Here is a 21,786-nt window from a genome sequence, read left to right on the forward strand (position 1 = left end):
ACCTGTGTGTGTGTGTGTGTCCACCTGAATATGTGTCCACCTGAGTCTGTGTCCACCTGTGTGTGTCCACCTGTACGTATGTGTCCACCTGAGTCTGTGTCCACCTGTGTGTGTCCACCTGTGTGTGTCCACCTGTACATGTGTGTCCACCTGTGTGTGTCCACCTGAGTGTGTGTGTCCACCTGAGTGAGTGTGTGTCCACCTGTGTGTGTGTGTCCACCTGAGTCTGTGTCCACCCGTGTGTATGTGTCCACCTGTGTGTGTCCACCTGTGTGTGTGTGTCCACCTGTGTGTGTGTGTCCACCTGTGTGTGTGTGTTCACCTGTACGTATGTGTCCACCTGAGTCTGTGTCCACCTGTGTGTATGTGTCCACCTGTGTGTGTTCACCTGTACGTATGTGTCCACCTGTATGTGTCCACCTGTATGTGTCCACCTGTGTGTGTCCACCTGTGTGTGTCCACCTGTACGTGTGTGTCCACCTGTGTGTGTCCATCTGTATGTGTCCACCTGTGTGTGTCCACCTGTACGTGTGTGTCCACCTGTACGTATGTGTCCACCTGTACGTATGTGTCCACCTGTGTGTGTGTGTCCACCTGAGTGAGTGTGTGTCCACCTGTGTGTGTGTGTCCACCTGTGTGTGTCCACCTGTAAGTATGTGTCCACCTGAGTCTGTGTCCACCTGTGTGTGTCCACCTGTGTGTGTATGTGTCCACCTGAGTATGTGTCCACCTGTGTGTGTGTGTCCACCTGTGTGTGTGTGTCCACCTGAGTATGTGTCCACCTGTGTGTATGTGTCCACCTGAGTATGTGTCCACCTGTGTGTGTGTGTCCACCTGAGTATGTGTCCACCTGTGTGTGTCCACCTGTGTGTGTATGTGTCCACCTGAGTATGTGTCCACCTGTGTGTGTGTGTCCACCTGTGTGTATGTGTCCACCTGTGTATGTGTCCACCTGTGTGTGTGTCCACCTGTGTTTGTGTGTCCACCTGTGTGTGTCCACCTGTGTGTGTGTGTGTCCACCTGAGTATGTTTCCACCTGTGTGTGTGTGTCCACCTGTGTGTGTGTGTCCACCTGAGTATGTGTCCACCTGAGTATGTGTCCACCTGAGTCTGTGTCCACCTGTGTGTGTGTCCACCTGTGTGTGTGTGTCCACCTGTGTGTGTCCACCTGTGTGTGTCCACCTGAGTATGTGTCCACCTGAGTATGTGTCCACCTGTGTGTGTCCACCTGTGTGTGTATGTGTCCACCTGAGTATGTGTCCACCTGTGTGTGTGTGTCCACCTGAGTATGTGTCCACCTGAGTCTGTGTCCACCTGTGTGTGTGTGTCCACCTGTGTGTGTGTGTGTGTCCACCTGAATATGTGTCCACCTGAGTCTGTGTCCACCTGTGTGTGTCCACCTGTACGTATGTGTCCACCTGAGTCTGTGTCCACCTGTGTGTGTCCACCTGTGTGTGTCCACCTGTACATGTGTGTCCACCTGTGTGTGTCCACCTGAGTGTGTGTGTCCACCTGAGTGAGTGTGTGTCCACCTGTGTGTGTGTGTCCACCTGAGTCTGTGTCCACCCGTGTGTATGTGTCCACCTGTGTGTGTCCACCTGTGTGTGTGTGTCCACCTGTGTGTGTGTGTCCACCTGTGTGTGTGTGTTCACCTGTACGTATGTGTCCACCTGAGTCTGTGTCCACCTGTGTGTATGTGTCCACCTGTGTGTGTTCACCTGTACGTATGTGTCCACCTGTGTGTGTCCATCTGTATGTGTCCACCTGTACGTGTGTGTCCACCTGTACGTATGTGTCCACCTGTACGTATGTGTCCACCTGTGTGTGTGTGTCCACCTGTGTGTGTGTCCACCTGTGTGTGTGTGTCCACCTGTGTGTGTGTGTGTCCACCTGAGTATGTGTCCACCTGAGTCTGTGTCCACCTGTGTGTGTGTCCACCTGTGTGTGTGTGTCCACCTGTGTGTGTCCACCTGTGTGTGTGTGTGTGTCCACCTGAGTATGTGTCCACCCGTGTGTGTGTGTCCACCTGTGTGTGTGTGTCCACCTGTGTGTGTCCACCTGTGTGTGTGTGTGTCCACCTGAGTATGTGTCCACCTGTGTGTGTGTGTCCACCTGTGTGTGTGATTCCACCTGTGTGTGTCCACCTGAGTATGTGTCCACCTGAGTCTGTGTCCACCTGTGTGTGTGTGTCCACCTGTGTGTGTCCACCTGAATATGTGTCCACCTGAGTCTGTGTCCACCTGTGTGTGTCCACCTGTACGTATGTGTCCACCTGAGTCTGTGTCCACCTGTGTGTGTCCACCTGAGTGTGTGTGTCCACCTGAGTGAGTGTGTGTCCACCTGTGTGAGTGTGTGTCCACCTGTGTGTGTCCACCTGTGTGTGTGTGTCTACCTGAGTATGTGTCCACCTGAGTCTGTGTCCACCTGAGTATGTGTCCACCTGAGTATGTGTCCACCTGAGTCTGTGTCCACCTGTGTGTGTGTCCACCTGTGTGTGTGTGTCCACCTGTGTGTGTGTGTCCACCTGTGTGTGTCCACCTGTAAGTATGTGTCCACCTGAGTATGTGTCCACCTGAGTCTGTGTCCACCTGTGTGTGTCCACCTGTGTGTGTGTCCACCTGTGTGTGTGTGTGTCCACCTGTGTGTGTGTGTCCACCTGTGTGTGTGTGTCCACCTGAGTATGTGTCCACCTGAGTCTGTGTCCACCTGTGTGTGTCCACCTGAGTATGTGTCCACCTGTGTGTGTGTGTGTCCACCTGTGTGTGTGTGTCCACCTGTGTGTGTGTGTCCACCTGAGTATGTGTCCACCTGTGTGTATGTGTCCACCTGAGTATGTGTCCACCTGTGTGTGTCCACCTGTGTGTGTATGTGTCCACCTGTGTGTGTGTGTCCACCTGAGTATGTGTCCACCTGAGTGTATGTGTCCACCTGTGTGTGTGTCCACCTGAGTATGTGTCCACCTGAGTATGTGTCCACCTGTGTGTGTCCACCTGTGTGTGTATGTGTCCACCTGTGTGTGTGTGTCCACCTGAGTATGTGTCCACCTGAGTGTATGTGTCCACCTGTGTGTGTGTCCACCTGAGTATGTGTCCACCTGTGTGTGTCCACCTGTGTGTGTATGTGTCCACCTGAGTATGTGTCCACCTGTGTGTGTGTGTCCACCTGTGTGTATGTGTCCACCTGTGTGTGTGTCCACCTGTGTGTGTGTGTCCACCTGTGTGTGTCCACCTGTGTGTGTGTGTGTCCACCTGAGTATGTTTCCACCTGTGTGTGTGTGTCCACCTGTGTGTGTGTGTCCACCTGAGTATGTGTCCACCTGAGTCTGTGTCCACCTGTGTGTGTGTCCACCTGTGTGTGTGTGTCCACCTGTGTGTGTCCACCTGTGTGTGTCCACCTGAGTATGTGTCCACCTGTGTGTGTCCACCTGTGTGTGTTTGTGTCCACCTTAGTATGTGTCCACCTGTGTGTGTCCACCTGTGTGTGTATGTGTCCACCTGAGTATGTGTCCACCTGTGTGTGTGTGTCCACCTGAGTATGTGTCCACCTGAGTCTGTGTCCACCTGAGTCTGTGTCCACCTGTGTGTGTGTGTCCACCTGTGTGTGTGTGTGTCCACCTGAATATGTGTCCACCTGAGTCTGTGTCCACCTGTGTGTGTCCACCTGTACGTATGTGTCCACCTGAGTCTGTGTCCACCTGTGTGTGTCCACCTGTGTGTGTCCACCTGTACATGTGTGTCCACCTGTGTGTGTCCACCTGAGTGTGTGTGTCCACCTGAGTGAGTGTGTGTCCACCTGTGTGTGTGTGTCCACCTGAGTCTGTGTCCACCCGTGTGTATGTGTCCACCTGTGTGTGTCCACCTGTGTGTGTGTGTCCACCTGTGTGTGTCCACCTGTGTGTGTGTGTTCACCTGTACGTATGTGTCCACCTGAGTCTGTGTCCACCTGTGTGTATGTGTCCACCTGTGTGTGTTCACCTGTACGTATGTGTCCACCTGTATGTGTCCACCTGTGTGTGTCCACCTGTTTGTGTCCACCTGTACGTGTGTGTCCACCTGTGTGTGTCCATCTGTATGTGTCCACCTGTGTGTGTCCACCTGTACGTGTGTGTCCACCTGTACGTATGTGTCCACCTGTACGTATGTGTCCACCTGTGTGTGTGTGTCCACCTGTGTGTGTGTCCACCTGTGTGTGTGTCCACCTGTGTGTGTGTGTCCACCTGTGTGTGTGTGTGTCCACCTGAGTATGTGTCCACCTGAGTCTGTGTCCACCTGTGTGTGTGTCCACCTGTGTGTGTGTGTCCACCTGTGTGTGTCCACCTGTGTGTGTGTGTCCACCTGTGTGTGTCCACCTGTGTGTGTGTGTCCACCTGAGTATGTGTCCACCCGTGTGTGTGTGTGTACACCTGTGTGTGTGTGTGTGTCCACCTGAGTATGTGTCCACCCGTGTGTGTGTGTCCACCCGTGTGTGTGTGTGTACACCTGTGTGTGTGTGTGTGTCCACCTGAGTATGTGTCCACCCGTGTGTGTGTGTCCACCTGTGTGTGTGTGTCCACCTGTGTGTGTCCACCTGTGTGTGTTTGTGTCCACCTTAGTATGTGTCCACCTGTGTGTGTGTGTCCACCTGAGTATGTGTCCACCTGTGTGTGTGTGTCCACCTGTGTGTGTGATTCCACCTGTGTGTGTCCACCTGAGTATGTGTCCACCTGAGTCTGTGTCCACCTGTGTGTGTGTGTCCACCTGTGTGTGTGTGTGTCCACCTGAATATGTGTCCACCTGAGTCTGTGTCCACCTGTGTGTGTCCACCTGTACGTGTGTGTCCACCTGTGTGTGTCCACCTGTGTGTGTCCACCTGAGTGTGTGTGTCCACCTGAGTGAGTGTGTGTCCACCTGTGTGAGTGTGTGTCCACCTGTGTGTGTCCACCTGTGTGTGTGTGTCCACCTGTGTGTGTGTGTCCACCTGAGTATGTGTCCACCTGAGTCTGTGTCCACCTGAGTATGTGTCCACCTGTGTGTGTCCACCTGTGTGTGTGTGTCCACCTGTGTGTGTCCACCTGTGTGTGTGTGTCCACCTGTGTGTGTCCACCTGTGTGTGTCCACCTGTGTGTGTGTGTTCACCTGTACGTATGTGTCCACCTGAGTCTGTGTCCACCTGTGTGTGTTCACCTGTACGTATATGTCCACCTGTATGTGTCCACCTGTGTGTGTCCACCTGTACGTATGTGTCCACCTGTACGTATGTGTCCACCTGTGTGTGTGTGTGTGTCCACCTGTGTGTGTGTGTCCACCTGAGTATGTGTCCACCTGAGTATGTGTCCACCTGAGTCTGTGTCCACCTGTGTGTGTGTCCACCTGTGTGTGTGTGTCTACCTGTGTGTGTGTGTCCACCTGAGTATGTGTCCACCTGAGTCTGTGTCCACCTGTGTGTGTGTCCACCTGTGTGTGTCCACCTGTGTGTGTGTGTCCACCTGAGTATGTGTCCACCTGAGTCTGTGTCCACCTGAGTATGTGTCCACCTGTGTGTGTCCACCTGTGTGTGTGTGTCCACCTGTGTGTGTCCACCTGTGTGTGTGTGTTCACCTGTACGTATGTGTCCACCTGAGTCTGTGTCCACCTGTGTGTGTGTGTCCACCTGTGTGTGTGTGTTCACCTGTACGTATGTGTCCACCTGAGTCTGTGTCCACCTGTGTGTGTGTGTCCACCTGTGTGTATGTGTCCACCTGTGTGTGTTCACCTGTACGTATGTGTCCACCTGTATGTGTCCACCTGTGTGTGTCCACCTGTACGTATGTGTCCACCTGTACGTATGTGTCCACCTGTGTGTGTGTGTCCACCTGAGTATGTGTCCACCTGAGTCTGTGTCCACCTGTGTGTGTGTCCACCTGTGTGTGTGTGTCCACCTGTGTGTGTGTGTGTCCACCTGTGTGTGTCCACCTGAGTGTATGTGTCCACCTGTATGTGTGTGTCCACCTGTGTGTGTGTGTCCACCTGTGTGTGTCCACCTGTGTGTGTGTGTGTCCACCTGAGTATGTGTCCACCTGTGTGTGTGTGTCCACCTGTGTGTGTGTGTCCACCTGTGTGTGTCCACCTGTGTGTGTGTGTCCACCTGTACGTATGTGTCCACCTGAGTATGTGTCCACCTGTGTGTGTGTGTCCACCTGAGTATGTGTCCACCTGAGTATGTGTCCACCTGTGTGTGTATGTGTCCACCTGAATATGTGTCCACCTGAGTCTGTGTCCACCTGTGTGTGTCCACCTGTACGTATGTGTCCACCTGAGTATGTGTCCACCTGTGTGTGTCCACCTGTGTGTGTGTGTCCACCTGAGTATGTGTCCACCTGAGTATGTGTCCACTTGTGTGTGTGTGTCCACCTGAATATGTGTCCACCTGAGTCTGTGTCCACCTGTGTGTGTCCACCTGTACGTATGTGTCCACCTGAGTCTGTGTCCACCTGAGTCTGTGTCCACCTCTACGTGTCCACCTGTACGTGTGTGTCCACCTGTGTGTGTCCACCTGAGTGAGTGTGTGTCCACCTGTGTGAGTGTGTGTCCACCTGTGTGTGTCCACCTGTGTGTGTGTGTCCACCTGAGTATGTTCACCTGTACGTATGTGTCCACCTGAGTCTGTGTCCACCTGTGTGTATGTGTCCACCTGTGTGTGTTCACCTGTATGTGTCCACCTGTGTGTATGTGTCCACCTGTACGTATGTGTCCACCTGTATGTGTCCACCTGTGTGTGTCCACCTGTACGTATGTGTCCACCTGTACGTGTGTGTCCACCTGTATGTGTGTGTCCACCTGTGTGTGTCCACCTGTACGTGTGTGTCCACCTGTGTGTGTCCACCTGTGTGTGTCCACCTGTACGTGTGTGTCCACCTGTGTGTGTCCACCTGTATGTGTCCATCTGTGTGTGTCCACCTGTACGTTTGTGTCCACCTGTACGTATGTGTCCACCTGTGTGTGTCCACCTGTGTGTGTCCACCTGTATGTGTGTGTCCACCTGTACGTGTGTGTCCACCTGTGTGTGTCCACCTGTATGTGTGTGTCCACCTGTATGTGTCCACCTGTGTGTGTCCACCTGTACGTGTGTGTCCACCTGTACGTGTGTGTCCACCTGTGTGTGTCCACCTGTACGTATGTGTCCACCTGTATGTGTCCACCTGTGTGTGTCCACCTGTATGTGTCCACCTATGTGTGTCCACCTGTGTGTGTCCACCTGTCTGTGTCCACCTATTTGTGTCGACCTATGTGTGTCCACCTGTAAGTGTGTGTCCACCTGTCTGTGTCCACCTATGTGTGTCCACCTGTAAGTATGTGTCCACCTGTGTGTGTCCACCTGTCTGTCCACTTGTCTGTGTCCACCTGTGTGTGTCCACCTGTCTGTCCACTTGTCTGTGTCCACCTGTGTGTGTCCACCTGTCTGTCCACTTGTCTGTGTCCACCTGTCTGTGTCCACCTATGTGTGTCGACCTATGTGTGTCCACCTGTAAGTATGTGTCCACCTGTGTGTGTCCACCTGTGTGTGTCCACCTGTCTGTCCACTTGTCTGTGTCCACCTGTGTGTGTCCACCTGTACGTGTGTGTTCACCTGTCTGTGTCCACCTATGTGTGTCCACCTGTAAGTATGTGTCCACCTGTCTGTGTCCACCTATGTGTGTCCACCTGTAAGTATGTGTCCACCTATTTGTGTCGACCTATGTGTGTCCACCTGTCTGTGTCCACCTGTGTGTGTCCACCTGTAAGTATGTGTCCACCTATTTGTGTCCACCTATTTGTGTCGACCTATGTGTGTCCACCTGTGTGTGTCCACCTATGTGTGACCATGTGTGTGCTCGGCCCCTCCCCCTCAAGTGACAATGTCTCTGCTCGGCCCCTCCCCCTCAGGTGACCATGTGTGTGCTTGGCCCCTCCCCCTCAGGTGACCATGTGTGTGCTTGGCCCCTCCCCCTCAGGTGACCATGTCTCTGCTCGGCCCCTCCCCCCTCAGGTGACCATATCTGTGCTCGGCCCCTCCCCCTCAGGTGACCATGTCTCTGCTCGGCCCCTCCCCCCTCAGGTGACCATGTGTGTGCTCGGCCCCTCCCCCTCAGGTGACCATGTCTCTGCTCGGCCCCTCCCCCCTCAGGTGACCATATCTGTGCTCGGCCCCTCCCCCCTCAGGTGACCATGTGTGTGCTTGGCCCCTCCCCCCTCAGGTGACCATGTCTCTGCTCGGCCCCTCCCCCTCAGGTGACCATGTCTCTGCTCGGCCCCTCCCCCCTCAGGTGACCATGTCTCTGCTCGGCTCCTCCCCCCTCAGGTGACCATGTTAGTGCTTGGCCCCTCCCCCCTCAGGTGACCATGTCTCTGCTCGGCCCCTCCCCCCTCAGGTGACCATGTCTCTGCTCGGCTCCTCCCCCCTCAGGTGACCATGTTAGTGCTTGGCCCCTCCCCCTCAGGTGACCATGTTAGTGCTTGGCCCCTCCCCCCTCAGGTGACCATGTCTCTGCTCGGCCCCTCCCCCCTCAGGTGACCATGTCTCTGCTCGGCTCCTCCCCCCTCAGGTGACCATGTTAGTGCTTGGCCCCTCCCCCCTCAGGTGACCATGTCTCTGCTCGGCCCCTCCCCCCTCAGGTGACCATGTGTGTTCTCGGCCCCTCCCCCTCAGGTGACCATGTTAGTGCTCGGCCCCTCCCCCCTCAGGTGACCATGTGTGTTCTCGGCCCCTCCCCCTCAGGTGACCATGTTAGTGCTTGGCCCCTCCCCCTCAGGTGACCATGTGTGTGCTCGGCCCCTCCCCCTCAGGTGACCATGTGTGTGCTCGGCCCCTCCCCCTCAGGTGACCATGTCTCTGCTCGGCCCCTCCCCCTCAGGTGACCATGTCGGTGCTCGGCCCCTCCCCCTCAGGTGACCATATGTGTGCTCGGCCCCTCCCCCTCAGGTGACCATGTTAGTGCTTGGCCCCTCCCCCTCAGGTGACCATGTCTCTGCTCGGCCCCTCCCCCCTCAGGTGACCATGTGTGTTCTCGGCCCCTCCCCCTCAGGTGACCATGTTAGTGCTCGGCCCCTCCCCCTCAGGTGACCATGTGTGTGCTCGGCCCCTCCCCCCTCAGGTGACCATATGTGTGTGCTCGGCCCCTCCCCCCTCAGGTGACCATGTCGGTTCTCGGCCCCTCCCCCTCAGGTGACCATGTCTCTGCTCGGCCCCTCCCCCTCAGGTGACCATGTCGGTGCTCGGCCCCTCCCCCCTCAGGTGACCATGTGTGTGCTCGGCCCCTCCCCCTCAGGTGACCATGTCGGTGCTCGGCCCCTCCCCCAGCAGCGCTGACGCCTGCCTCAGCATCGTCCACAGCCTGATGTGTCACCGCCAGGGCGGCGAGAACGAGGGCTTCGCCAAGCGCGCCATCGAGAGTCTGGTGAAGAAGCTGAAGGAGAAGAAGGACGAGCTGGACTCGCTCATCACCGCCGTCACCACCAACGGCGTCCACCCCAGCAAGTGCGTCACCATCCAGAGGACGCTGGACGGCCGGCTGCAGGTAGGACGCAGGTGTGGCTGGGGCTGTGCTTTCTCTGTTGGGGGGGCTTTTTTAGGGAAAGCCATTACCATACAATTGGTGCTTTTGTTTTGAAAACAGGAAGTGAACCTACCCTCGTTGTAGCTAGCTTGAAACTGCCGTTTTGACAGGAAATGACGATCGGCGACGTCACGTTACGTTGCATCTTGGGTAGTTTGAGTATGAGTAGTAACCTCATGATGCATACCCAACATTTAGGAGAATCTAGGATGCATCCGGGAACTTAAAAAAGTTAAAGTTAGTAGGAGTAGTAGGAGAAGTATGCGGTGTGGAACACAGCCTAATCCTTGAAGAGATTTCTCCTCTTGTTGATGTCCCCCACAGTTGTTGTTTGTTCGTCCTCCAGGTTTGTTTCCTGTTAGATCAACGTCCTCTTCTACTGAATTAAAACTTTGTAGCATATAGCGCCCCCTCTGGTGACTCGATGGAACCATCGATGGAAATGAGTCTGATTCATTATTGGAGCTTTTTAAAGATATTTTCAGATCTGCTTCATAATGAATGGAAACCTGGCTGTTAGCAACACCACCGTTTGGGACGTTAGGGTTGGTAAATGTGTCGGTTTGAATAAAACCGGTGCTGCGTTCACTCTTTCAGCCCAGAGTGCAGCGCCCTCAGTGGGAAACACGCGGCTGTTGGGTACCTGTCGACGATCGGAGCCGATAAAAACCGGCTGCAGGGTCATGTGATGCAGCACTGAAGGCTGGTTAAACGCTTTGAACACAGCAGACAGGAGCCTGGTGTTTGCAGGCCTTTGATCAGAGTTAAAGGGGCTTTGTGGTGAACCCAACTAACCAATGAGCCGCTGAGTTTGGAAGAGATCTGAGATGCTGTCAGGTGAGCTGAAGATGAGGCTGAACCAGCCGTGGTGTAAACGTCAAGAAGTGGGGAGTCCAGGAGAGAATAACAACATGACTAATTACTTTAAACTGCTCTTTACTGAGTCATGTGATGGTTTTAAAGCTCAGTATGCTGAGTTAACCTGACCTTTGACCTCTGTGGTGATACAATAGAAACATATCTGAAGCTCCCATCAGGTTCTGAGAACATCTGATGGCGTTCGTGAGTCATGTGACCTCACTGAGGAGGTGAAAGTGACCTTTATCACATCGTTTTCAGCTAAGAGCTCAAACACACCGAGCCGGTCGTTCGGATCATTTGCTCTGATCGTGTCGGGTCCAAACGGGTCCGGATGTTCTGACTGCATCCCTCAGACTCAAACGGGTCCAGATGTTCTGACCGCGTCCCTCAGACTCAAACGGGTCCAAATGCTCTGACCGCATCCCTCAGACTCAAACGGGTCCAGATGTTCTGACTGCATCCCTCAGACTCAAACGGGTCCAGATGCTCTGACCGCATCCCTCAGACTCAAACGGGTCCAGATGTTCTGACTGCATCCCTCAGACTCAAACGGGTCCAGATGTTTTGACCGCGTCCCTCAGACTCAAACGGGTCCAGATGTTCTGACCGCGTCCCTCAGACTCAAACGGGTCCAGATGTTCTGACCGCGTCCCTCAGACTCAAACGGGTCCAGATGTTTTGACTGCATCACTCAGACTCAAACGGGTCCAGACTCAAACGGGTCCAGATGTTTTGACCGCGTCCCTCAGACTCAAACGGGTCCAGATGTTCTGACCGCGTCCCTCAGACTCAAACGGGTCCAGATGTTTTGACCGCGTCCCTCAGACTCAAACGGGTCCAGACTCAAACGGGTCCAGATGTTTTGACCGCGTCCCTCAGACTCAAACGGGTCCAGATGTTCTGACCGCGTCCCTCAGACTCAAACGGGTCCAGACTCAAACGGGTCCAGATGTTTTGACCGCGTCCCTCAGACTCAAACGGGTCCAGATGTTCTGACCGCATCCCTCAGACTCAAACGGGTCCAGATGTTCTGACCGCATCCCTCAGACTCAAACGGGTCCAGATGTTCTGACCGCATCCCTCAGACTCAAACGGGTCCAGATGTTCTGACCGCGTCCCTCAGACTCAAACGGGTCCAGATGTTCTGACCGCGTCCCTCAGACTCAAACGGGTCCAGATGTTCTGACCGCGTCCCTCAGACTCAAACGGGTCCAGATGTTCTGACCGCGTCCCTCAGACTCAAACGGGTCCAGATGTTCTGACCGCATCCCTCAGACTCAAACGGGTCCAGATGTTCTGACCGCGTCCCTCAGACTCAAACGGGTCCAGATGTTTTGACCGCATCCCTCAGACTCAAACGGGTCCAGATGTTCTGACTGCGTCCCTCAGACTCAAACGGGTCCAGATGTTCTGACTGCGTCCCTCAGACTCAAACGGGTCCAGATGTTCTGACCGCGTCCCTCAGACTCAAACGGGTCCAGATGTTCTGACCGCGTCCCTCAGACTCAAACGGGTCCAGACTCAAACAGGTCCAGATGTTCTGACCGCGTCCCTCAGACTCAAACGGGTCCAGACTCAAACAGGTCCAGATGTTCTGACCGCGTCCCTCAGACTCAAACGGGTCCAGATGTTCTGACCGCGTCCCTCAGACTCAAACGGGTCCAGACTCAAACAGGTCCAGATGTTCTGACCGCGTCCCTCAGACTCAAACGGGTCCAGATGTTCTGACCGCATCCCTCAGACTCAAACGGGTCCAGATGCTCTGACCGCGTCCCTCAGACTCAAACGGGTCCAGATGTTCTGACCGCGTCCCTCAGACTCAAACGGGTCCAGATGCTCTGACTGCGTCCCTCAGACTCAAACGGGTCCAGATGTTCTGACCGCGTCCCTCAGACTCAAACGGGTCCAGATGTTCTGACCGCGTCCCTCAGACTCAAACGGGTCCAGATGCTCTGACTGCATCCCTCAGACTCAAACGGGTCCAGATGTTCTGACTGCATCCCTCAGACTCAAACGGGTCCAGATGTTCTGACTGCGTCCCTCAGACTCAAACGGGTCCAGATGTTCTGACCGCGTCCCTCAGACTCAAACGGGTCCAGATGTTCTGACTGCGTCCCTCAGACTCAAACGGGTCCAGATGTTCTGACCGCGTCCCTCAGACTCAAACGGGCCCAGATGTTCTGACCGCATCCCTCAGACTCAAACAGGTCCAGACTCAAACGGGTCCAGATGTTCTGACCGCGTCCCTCAGACTCAAACGGGTCCAGACTCAAACGGGTCCAGATGTTCTGACCGCATCCCTCAGACTCAAACGGGTCCAGATGTTCTGACCGCGTCCCTCAGACTCAAACGGGTCCAGATGTTCTGACCGCATCCCTCAGACTCAAACGGGTCCAGATGCTCTGACTGCATCCCTCAGACTCAAACGGGTCCAGATGTTCTGACCGCATCCCTCAGACTCAAACGGGTCCAGATGTTCTGACCGCGTCCCTCAGACTCAAACGGGTCCAGATGTTCTGACTGCGTCCCTCAGACTCAAACGGGTCCAGACTCAAACGGGTCCAGATGTTCTGACCGCGTCCCTCAGACTCAAACGGGTCCAGATGCTCTGACCGCGTCCCTCAGACTCAAACGGGTCCAGATGTTCTGACCGCGTCCCTCAGACTCAAACGGGTCCAGATGTTCTGACTGCGTCCCTCAGACTCAAACGGGTCCAGACTCAAACGGGTCCAGATGTTCTGACTGCGTCCCTCAGACTCAAACGGGTCCAGACTCAAACGGGTCCAGACTCAAACGGGTCCAGATGTTCTGACCGCGTCCCTCAGACTCAAACGGGTCCAGATGTTCTGACTGCGTCCCTCAGACTCAAACGGGTCCAGACTCAAACGGGTCCAGATGTTCTGACCGCGTCCCTCAGACTCAAACGGGTCCAGATGTTCTGACCGCGTCCCTCAGACTCAAACAGGTCCAGACTCAAACGGGTCCAGATGTTCTGACCGCGTCCCTCAGACTCAAACGGGTCCAGATGTTCTGACCGCGTCCCTCAGACTCAAACGGGTCCAGATGTTCTGACTGCGTCCCTCAGACTCAAACGGGTCCAGATGTTCTGACTGCGTCCCTCAGACTCAAACGGGTCCAGATGTTCTGACCGCGTCCCTCAGACTCAAACGGGTCCAGATGTTCTGACTGCGTCCCTCAGACTCAAACGGGTCCAGACTCAAACGGGTCCAGATGTTCTGACCGCGTCCCTCAGACTCAAACGGGTCCAGATGTTCTGACCGCGTCCCTCAGACTCAAACAGGTCCAGACTCAAACGGGTCCAGATGTTCTGACCGCGTCCCTCAGACTCAAACGGGTCCAGATGTTCTGACCGCGTCCCTCAGACTCAAACGGGTCCAGATGTTCTGACTGCGTCCCTCAGACTCAAACGGGTCCAGATGTTCTGACCGCGTCCCTCAGACTCAAACGGGCCCAGATGTTCTGACCGCATCCCTCAGACTCAAACAGGTCCAGACTCAAACGGGTCCAGATGTTCTGACCGCGTCCCTCAGACTCAAACGGGTCCAGATGTTCTGACTGCCTCCCTCAGACTCAAACGGGTCCAGATGTTCTGACCGCGTCCCTCAGACTCAAACGGGTCCAGATGTTCTGACCGCGTCCCTCAGACTCAAACGGGTCCAGATGTTCTGACCGCGTCCCTCAGACTCAAACGGGTCCAGATGTTCTGACCGCCTCCCTCAGACTCAAACGGGTCCAGATGTTCTGACTGCCTCCCTCAGACTCAAACGGGTCCAGATGTTCTGACTGCCTCCCTCAGACTCAAACGGGTCCAGATGTTCTGACTGCGTCCCTCAGACTCAAACGGGTCCAGATGTTCTGACTGCATCCCTCAGACTCAAACGGGTCCAGATGTTCTGACCGCGTCCCTCAGACTCAAACGGGTCCAGATGCTCTGAACGCGTCCCTAAGACTCAAACGGGTCCAGATGTTCTGACTGCGTCCCTCAGACTCAAACGGGTCCAGATGCTCTGACCGCGTCCCTCAGACTCAAACGGGTCCAGATGTTCTGACCGCATCCCTCAGACTCAAACGGGTCCAGATGTTCTGACCGCGTCCCTCAGACTCAAACGGGTCCAGACTCAAACGGGTCCAGATGTTCTGACTGCCTCCCTCAGACTCAAACGGGTCCAGATGTTCTGACTGCCTCCCTCAGACTCAAACGGGTCCGGGTGGAAAGCGTCACCTGTAGCATCTGGAGGGGTGACGGCTCAGGTGCTTATTGTTGGTTTGTGGTGCAGACTGGGCGGGACTCGCCGCCACAGTAATTATCCGAGTCAGCTCAGATCAGGGATCAGCAGAACCAAAACAGACACTTTAGAAAGATTCCCGTCGAGGCCAACTCAAACTCGCATACTAACTTTCTGAGTTAGTTCCGAGAAGTTCCCGGATGCATCCTAGATTCTCCTAAATGTTGGGTATGCATCATGAGGTCACTACTCATACTCAAACTACCCAAGATGCAACATAACGTGACGTCGCCGATCGTCATTTCCTGTCAAAACGGCAGTTTCAAGCTAGCTACAACGAGGGTAGGTTCACTTCCTGTTTCCAAAACAAAAGCACCAATTGTATGGTAATGGCTTTCCCTATGATAAAAGGCAACGGGTATTTTATTTTGTGAAAATAACAGGAAGTGCGTTAGCTCACTGCGGCTAGCTTTAGTAGCGCCGAATTCGTGGGAACAAAATGGTAAACAGCCGGTATTTTGTCAGGTTTTCAACACGTTGGGGATCTAAACGACTACTTTCTCACCTGAAAATGTTTCAAATGTTGCTAAAGTTTACAGAGTTTAGAGCTTAAGAGAAATCAGCTTCAGGCCGGCTGATTTCGGCTCGGGCAGGAGCCAAATGCATTGTGGGTAAACGCTCTGCATACTGTCTGATCGATCAGTATGTAGTATGTAGTATGGAAGTATGTAGTATGCAGTATGGAAGTATGCAGTATGCAGTATGTAGCATATAGTATGCAGTATGTAGTATGCAGTATGCAGTATGGAAGTATGTAGTATGCAGTATGCAGTATGCAGTATGTAGTATGTAGTATGCAGTATGTAGTATGTAGTATGCAGTATGCAGTATGGAAGTATGCAGTATGTAGCATGTAGGATGTAGTATGGAAGTATGTAGTATGCAGTATGTAGTATGTAGTATGCAGTATGCAGTATGCGGTATGCAGTATGTAGTATGCAGTATGTAGTATGCAGTATGCAGTATGGAAGTATGTAGTATGCAGTATGGAAGTATGTAGTATGGAAGTATGTAGTATGCAGTATGTAGTATGTAGTATGAAGTATATAGTATGCAGTATGCAGTATGTAGTATGCAGTATGGAAGTATGTAGTATGAAGTATATAGTATGTAGTATGCGGTATGTAGTATGGAAGTATGTAGTATGCAGTATGCGGTATGTAGTATGTAGTATGCAGTATGCGGTATGCAGTATGCAGTATGCGGTATGCAGTATGTAGTATGCAGTATGTAGTATGCAGTATGTAGTATGTAGTATGCAGTATGTAGTATGGAAGTATGTAGTATGGAAGTATGTAGTATGTAGTATATAGTATGTAGTATACGGTATGTAGTATGGAAGTATGTAGTATGCAGTATGTAGTATGCAGTATGTAGTATGCAGTATGCAGTATGTAGTATGCAGTATGGAAGTATGTAGTATGAAGTATATAGTATGTAGTATGCGGTATGTAGTATGGAAGTATGTAGTATGCAGTATGTAGTATGCAGTATGCGGTATGCAGTATGTAGTATGCAGTATGTAGTATGCAGTATGTAGTATGTAGTATGCAGTATGTAGTATGGAAGTATGTAGTATGGAAGTATGTAGTATGTAGTATATAGTATGTAGTATGCGGTATGTAGTATGGAAGTATGTAGTATGCAGTATGTAGTATGCAGTATGTAGTATGCAGTATGCAGTATGTAGTATGCAGTATGGAAGTATGTAGTATGAAGTATATAGTATGTAGTATGCGGTATGTAGTATGGAAGTATGTAGTATGCAGTATGTAGTATGCAGTATGCGGTATGTAGTATGTAGTATGCAGTATGCGGTATGCAGTATGTAGTATGCAGTATGTAGTATGCAGTATGTAGTATGTAGTATGCAGTATGTAGTATGCAGTATGCGGTATGCAGTATGCAGTATGCAGTATGTAGTATGTAGTATGCAGTATGTAGTATGCAGTATGCAGTATGGAAGTATGTAGTATGCAGTATGGAAGTATGTAGTATGGAAGTATGTAGTATGCAGTATGCAGTATGGTAGAATGTAGTATGAAGTATATAGTGTGCAGTATGAAGTATGCAGTATGTAGTATGTAGTATGCAGTACGGTAGTGTGTAGTATGAAGTATATAGTATGCAGTATGGCAGTATGTAGTATGCAGTATGGAAGTATGCAGTATGTAGTATGAAGTATATAGTGTGCAGTATGAACTATGTAGTATGAAGTATATAGTGTGCAGTATGCAGTATGCAGTATGAAGTATGTAGTATGAAGTATATAGTGTGCAGTATGAAGTAAGCAGTATGTAGTATGTAGTATGCAGTACGGTAGTGTGTAGTATGAAGTATATAGTATGCAGTATGGAAGTATATAGTGTGCAGTATGTAGTATGCAGTATGTAGTATGTAGTATGTAGTATGAAGTATATAGTGTGCAGTATGAAGTATGTAGTATGTAGTATGTAGTATGCAGTACGGTAGTGTGTAGTATGAAGTATATAGTATGCAGTATGGAAGTATATAGTGTGCAGTATGCAGTATGTAGTATGTAGTATGCAGTACGGTAGTGTGTAGTATGAAGTATATAGTATGCAGTATGGAAGTATATAGTATGCACTATGGCAGTATGCAGTATGAACTATGTAGTAAGAAGTATATAGTGTGCAGTATGCAGTATGCAGTATGAAGTATGTAGTATGAAGTATATAGTGTGCAGTATGAAGTATGCAGTATGTAGTATGTAGTATGCAGTATGTAGTATGTAGTATGCAGTACGGTAGTGTGTAGTATGAAGTATATAGTGTGCAGTATGAAGTATGCAGTATGTAGTATGTAGTATGCAGTACGGTAGTGTGTAGTATGAAGTATATAGTATGCAGTATGGAAGTATGAAGTATGCAGTATGTAGTATGTAGTATGCAGTACGGTAGTGTGTAGTATGAAGTATATAGTGTGCAGTATGAAGTATGCAGTATGTAGTATGTAGTATGCAGTACGGTAGTGTGTAGTATGAAGTATATAGTGTGCAGTATGAAGTATGCAGTATGTAGTATGTAGTATGCAGTACGGTAGTATGTAGTATGAAGTATATAGTGTGCAGTATGAAGTATGCAGTATGTAGTATGTAGTATGCAGTACGGTAGTGTGTAGTATGAAGTATATAGTATGCAGTATGGAAGTATATAGTATGCACTATGGCAGTATGCAGTATGAACTATGTAGTATGAAGTATATAGTGTGCAGTATGAAGTATGTAGTATGAAGTATATAGTGTGCAGTATGAAGTATGCAGTATGTAGTATGTAGTATGCAGTACGGTAGTGTGTAGTATGAAGTATATAGTGTGCAGTATGCAGTATGTAGTATGTAGTATGTAGTATGTAGTATGAAGTATATAGTGTGCAGTATGAAGTATGTAGTATGTAGTATGTAGTATGCAGTACGGTAGTGTGTAGTATGAAGTATATAGTATGCAGTATGGAAGTATATAGTGTGCAGTATGCAGTATGTAGTATGTAGTATGCAGTACGGTAGTGTGTAGTATGAAGTATATAGTATGCAGTATGGAAGTATATAGTATGCACTATGGCAGTATGCAGTATGAACTATGTAGTAAGAAGTATATAGTGTGCAGTATGCAGTATGCAGTATGAAGTATGTATTATGAAGTATATAGTGTGCAGTATGAAGTATGCAGTATGTAGTATGTAGTATGTAGTATGTAGTATGCAGTACGGTAGTGTGTAGTATGAAGTATATAGTGTGCAGTATGAAGTATGCAGTATGTAGTATGTAGTATGCAGTACGGTAGTGTGTAGTATGAAGTATATAGTATGCAGTATGGAAGTATGAAGTATGCAGTATGTAGTATGTAGTATGCAGTACGGTAGTGTGTAGTATGAAGTATATAGTGTGCAGTATGAAGTATGCAGTATGTAGTATGTAGTATGCAGTACGGTAGTGTGTAGTATGAAGTATATAGTGTGCAGTATGAAGTATGCAGTATGTAGTATGTAGTATGCAGTACGGTAGTATGTAGTATGAAGTATATAGTGTGCAGTATGAAGTATGCAGTATGTAGTATGTAGTATGCAGTACGGTAGTGTGTAGTATGAAGTATATAGTATGCAGTATGGAAGTATATAGTATGCACTATGGCAGTATGCAGTATGAACTATGTAGTATGAAGTATATAGTGTGCAGTATGAAGTATGTAGTATGAAGTATATAGTGTGCAGTATGAAGTATGCAGTATGTAGTATGTAGTATGCAGTACGGTAGTGTGTAGTATGAAGTATATAGTGTGCAGTATGCAGTATGTAGTATGTAGTATGCAGTACGGTAGTGTGTAGTATGAAGTATATAGTATGCAGTATGGAAGTATATAGTATGCACTATGGCAGTATGCAGTATGAACTATGTAGTATGAAGTATATAGTGTGCAGTATGCAGTATGCAGTATGAAGTATGTAGTATGAAGTATATAGTGTGCAGTATGAAGTATGCAGTATGTAGTATGTAGTATGCAGTACGGTAGTGTGTAGTATGAAGTATATAGTATGCAGTATGGAAGTATATAGTGTGCAGTATGTAGTATGCAGTATGCAGTATGTAGTATGTAGTATGCAGTACGGTAGTGTGTAGTATGAAGTATATAGTATGCAGTATGGAAGTATATAGTATGCAGTATGGCAGTATGAAGTATGTAGTATGAAGTATATAGTGTGCAGTATGAAGTATGCAGTATGTAGTATGCAGTATGCAGTATGTAGTATGCAGTATGCAGTATGTGGTATGCAGTATGTAGTATGAAGTATATAGTGTGCAGTATGAAGTATGTAGTATGCAGTATGTAGTATGCAGTATGCAGTATGCAGTATGTAGTATGCGGTATGTAGTATGCAGTATGCAGTATGTGGTATGCGGTATGTAGTATGCAGTATGTGGTATGAAGTATGTAGTATGAAGTATATAGTGTGCAGTATGAAGTATGTAGTATGCAGTATGTAGTATGCAGTATGCAGTATGCAGTATGTGGTATGCAGTATGTAGTATGCAGTATGTGGTATGAAGTATGTAGTATGAAGTATATAGTGTGCAGTATGAAGTATGTAGTATGCAGTATGTAGTATGCAGTATGCAGTATGTAGTATGCAGTATGCAGTATGCGGTATGCAGTATGCGGTATGCGGTATGCAGTATGCGGTATGCGGTATGCGGTATGCAGTATGCAGTATGTAGTATGCAGTATGCAGTATGTAGTATGTAGTATGCAGCATGTAGTATGCAGTATGTAGTAAGCAGTATGCAGCATGCAGTATGCAGTATGTAGTATGCAGTGTGTAGTAAGCAGTATGCAGTATGCAGTATGCAGTATGTAGTATGCAGTGTGCAGTATGTTGTATGTAGTAAGCAGTATGTAGTATGCAGTATGCAGTATGTAGTATGCAGTATGCAGTATGTGGTATGCGGTATGCAGTATGTAGTATGCAGTATGCAGTATGTGGTATGCGGTATGCAGTATGTAGTATGCAGTATGCAGTATGCGGTATGCAGTATGTAGTATGCAGTATGCAGTATGCGGTATGCAGTATGTAGTATGCAGTATGCAGTATGCGGTATGCAGTATGTAGTATGCAGTATGCAGTATGCGGTATGTAGTATGCAGTGTGCAGTATGCAGTATGCAGTATGTAGTATGCAGTGTGCAGTATGTAGTATGCAGTATGCAGTGTGCAGTATGCAGTATGCAGTATGCAGTATGCAGTATGTAGTATGCATTGTGCAGTATGTATTATGTAGTAAGCAGTATGTAGTATGCAGTATGCAGTGTGCAGTATGTAGTATGCAGTATGTAGTATGCAGTATGCAGTATGCAGTGTGCAGTATGTAGTATGCAGTATGTAGTATGCAGTATGCAGTATGCAGTATGCAGTATGTAGTATGCAGTGTGCAGTATGTAGTATGTAGTAAGCAGTATGTAGTATGCAGTATGCAGTATGCAGTGTGCAGTATGTAGTATGCAGTATGTAGTATGCAGTATGTAGTAAGCAGTATGTAGTATGTAGTAAGCAGTATGTAGTATGCAGTGTGCAGTATGCAGTGTGCAGTATGTAGTATGTAGTAAGCAGTATGTAGTATGCAGTATGCAGTATGTAGTATGCAGTATGCAGTATGCAGTGTGCAGTATGTAGTATGTAGTATGCAGTATGTAGTATGCAGTATGTAGTATGCAGTATGCAGTATGTAGTATGCAGTATGTAGTAAGCAGTATGCAGTATGCAGTATGTAGTATGCAGTATGCAGTATGCAGTATGCAGTGTGCAGTATGCAGTATGTAGTATGCAGTATGCAGTGTGCAGTATGTAGTATGTAGTATGCAGTATGCAGTATGCAGTATGTAGTATGCAGTATGCAGTATGCAGTATGTAGTATGTAGTATGCAGTATGTAGTATGCAGTATGTAGTAAGCAGTATGCAGTATGCAGTATGCAGTATGTAGTATGCAGTATGCAGTATGCAGTATGTAGTATGCAGTATGTAGTATGTAGTATGTAGTATGTAGTATGTAGTATGTAGTATGTGGTTTCGAACACAGCCGGAGCTTCTGTTCTATTTAAAAAACAGATTTGAACAACTGCCAAAAAAAACGCAAAAGATGGGAGATGACGTCACTAAAATGCTAATTAGCATATGACCGAGCAACATTAAGTAACTTTATGCAGATTTTAGCTGTATTCTCTGAGAGAGAAATTAGCGTTTGTCCTTTCTGGGCTCCTGTAGTAACAGGAAGGAGGTTAAGGTGGTTGTACAGAGCAGCTTCAGCCTGTTAATGTGAATATCAGCCCGTGTTGTGTCTGTAACATCAGAGGCTGCTGGTTAAGGTGTCGAGTTAACTGCTGTTATTCTGAGTCACTGTGCTGTCTGATAACAGACAATAAAACAGGAAATAAGAAGCTTTATTAGGATTTCAGCTGCATTAAAATACAGTTTATGAGAGCAGAGACAGCAGGAGAGAAGCTAACAGATGCTAACACAGCTGGATGTTAGCTGGAAAGCTAATAGCTGCTGATCTGTA

The 21,786-nt window shown here is 49.4% G+C and overlaps 1 protein-coding gene across 2 annotated transcripts in view; it reads left to right on the forward strand.

The window, feature by feature from the left end:
• The window catches only part of LOC142380504 (mothers against decapentaplegic homolog 4-like), a 64,989-nt gene that overhangs the window by 5,630 nt on the left and 37,573 nt on the right, over window positions 1-21,786 (forward strand). For both annotated transcript variants that reach the window (XM_075466407.1, XM_075466408.1), the window contains exon 2: window positions 9,263-9,511. In XM_075466407.1, coding sequence (XP_075322522.1) covers window positions 9,269-9,511 — 243 coding nt within the window. In that variant the 5' untranslated portion in view covers window positions 9,263-9,268. The remainder of the gene's footprint in view (window positions 1-9,262; window positions 9,512-21,786) is intronic.

Source organism: Odontesthes bonariensis, chromosome 5 (genome assembly GCF_027942865.1).
Source record: "Odontesthes bonariensis isolate fOdoBon6 chromosome 5, fOdoBon6.hap1, whole genome shotgun sequence".
Classification (NCBI taxonomy): domain Eukaryota; kingdom Metazoa; phylum Chordata; class Actinopteri; order Atheriniformes; family Atherinopsidae; genus Odontesthes; species Odontesthes bonariensis.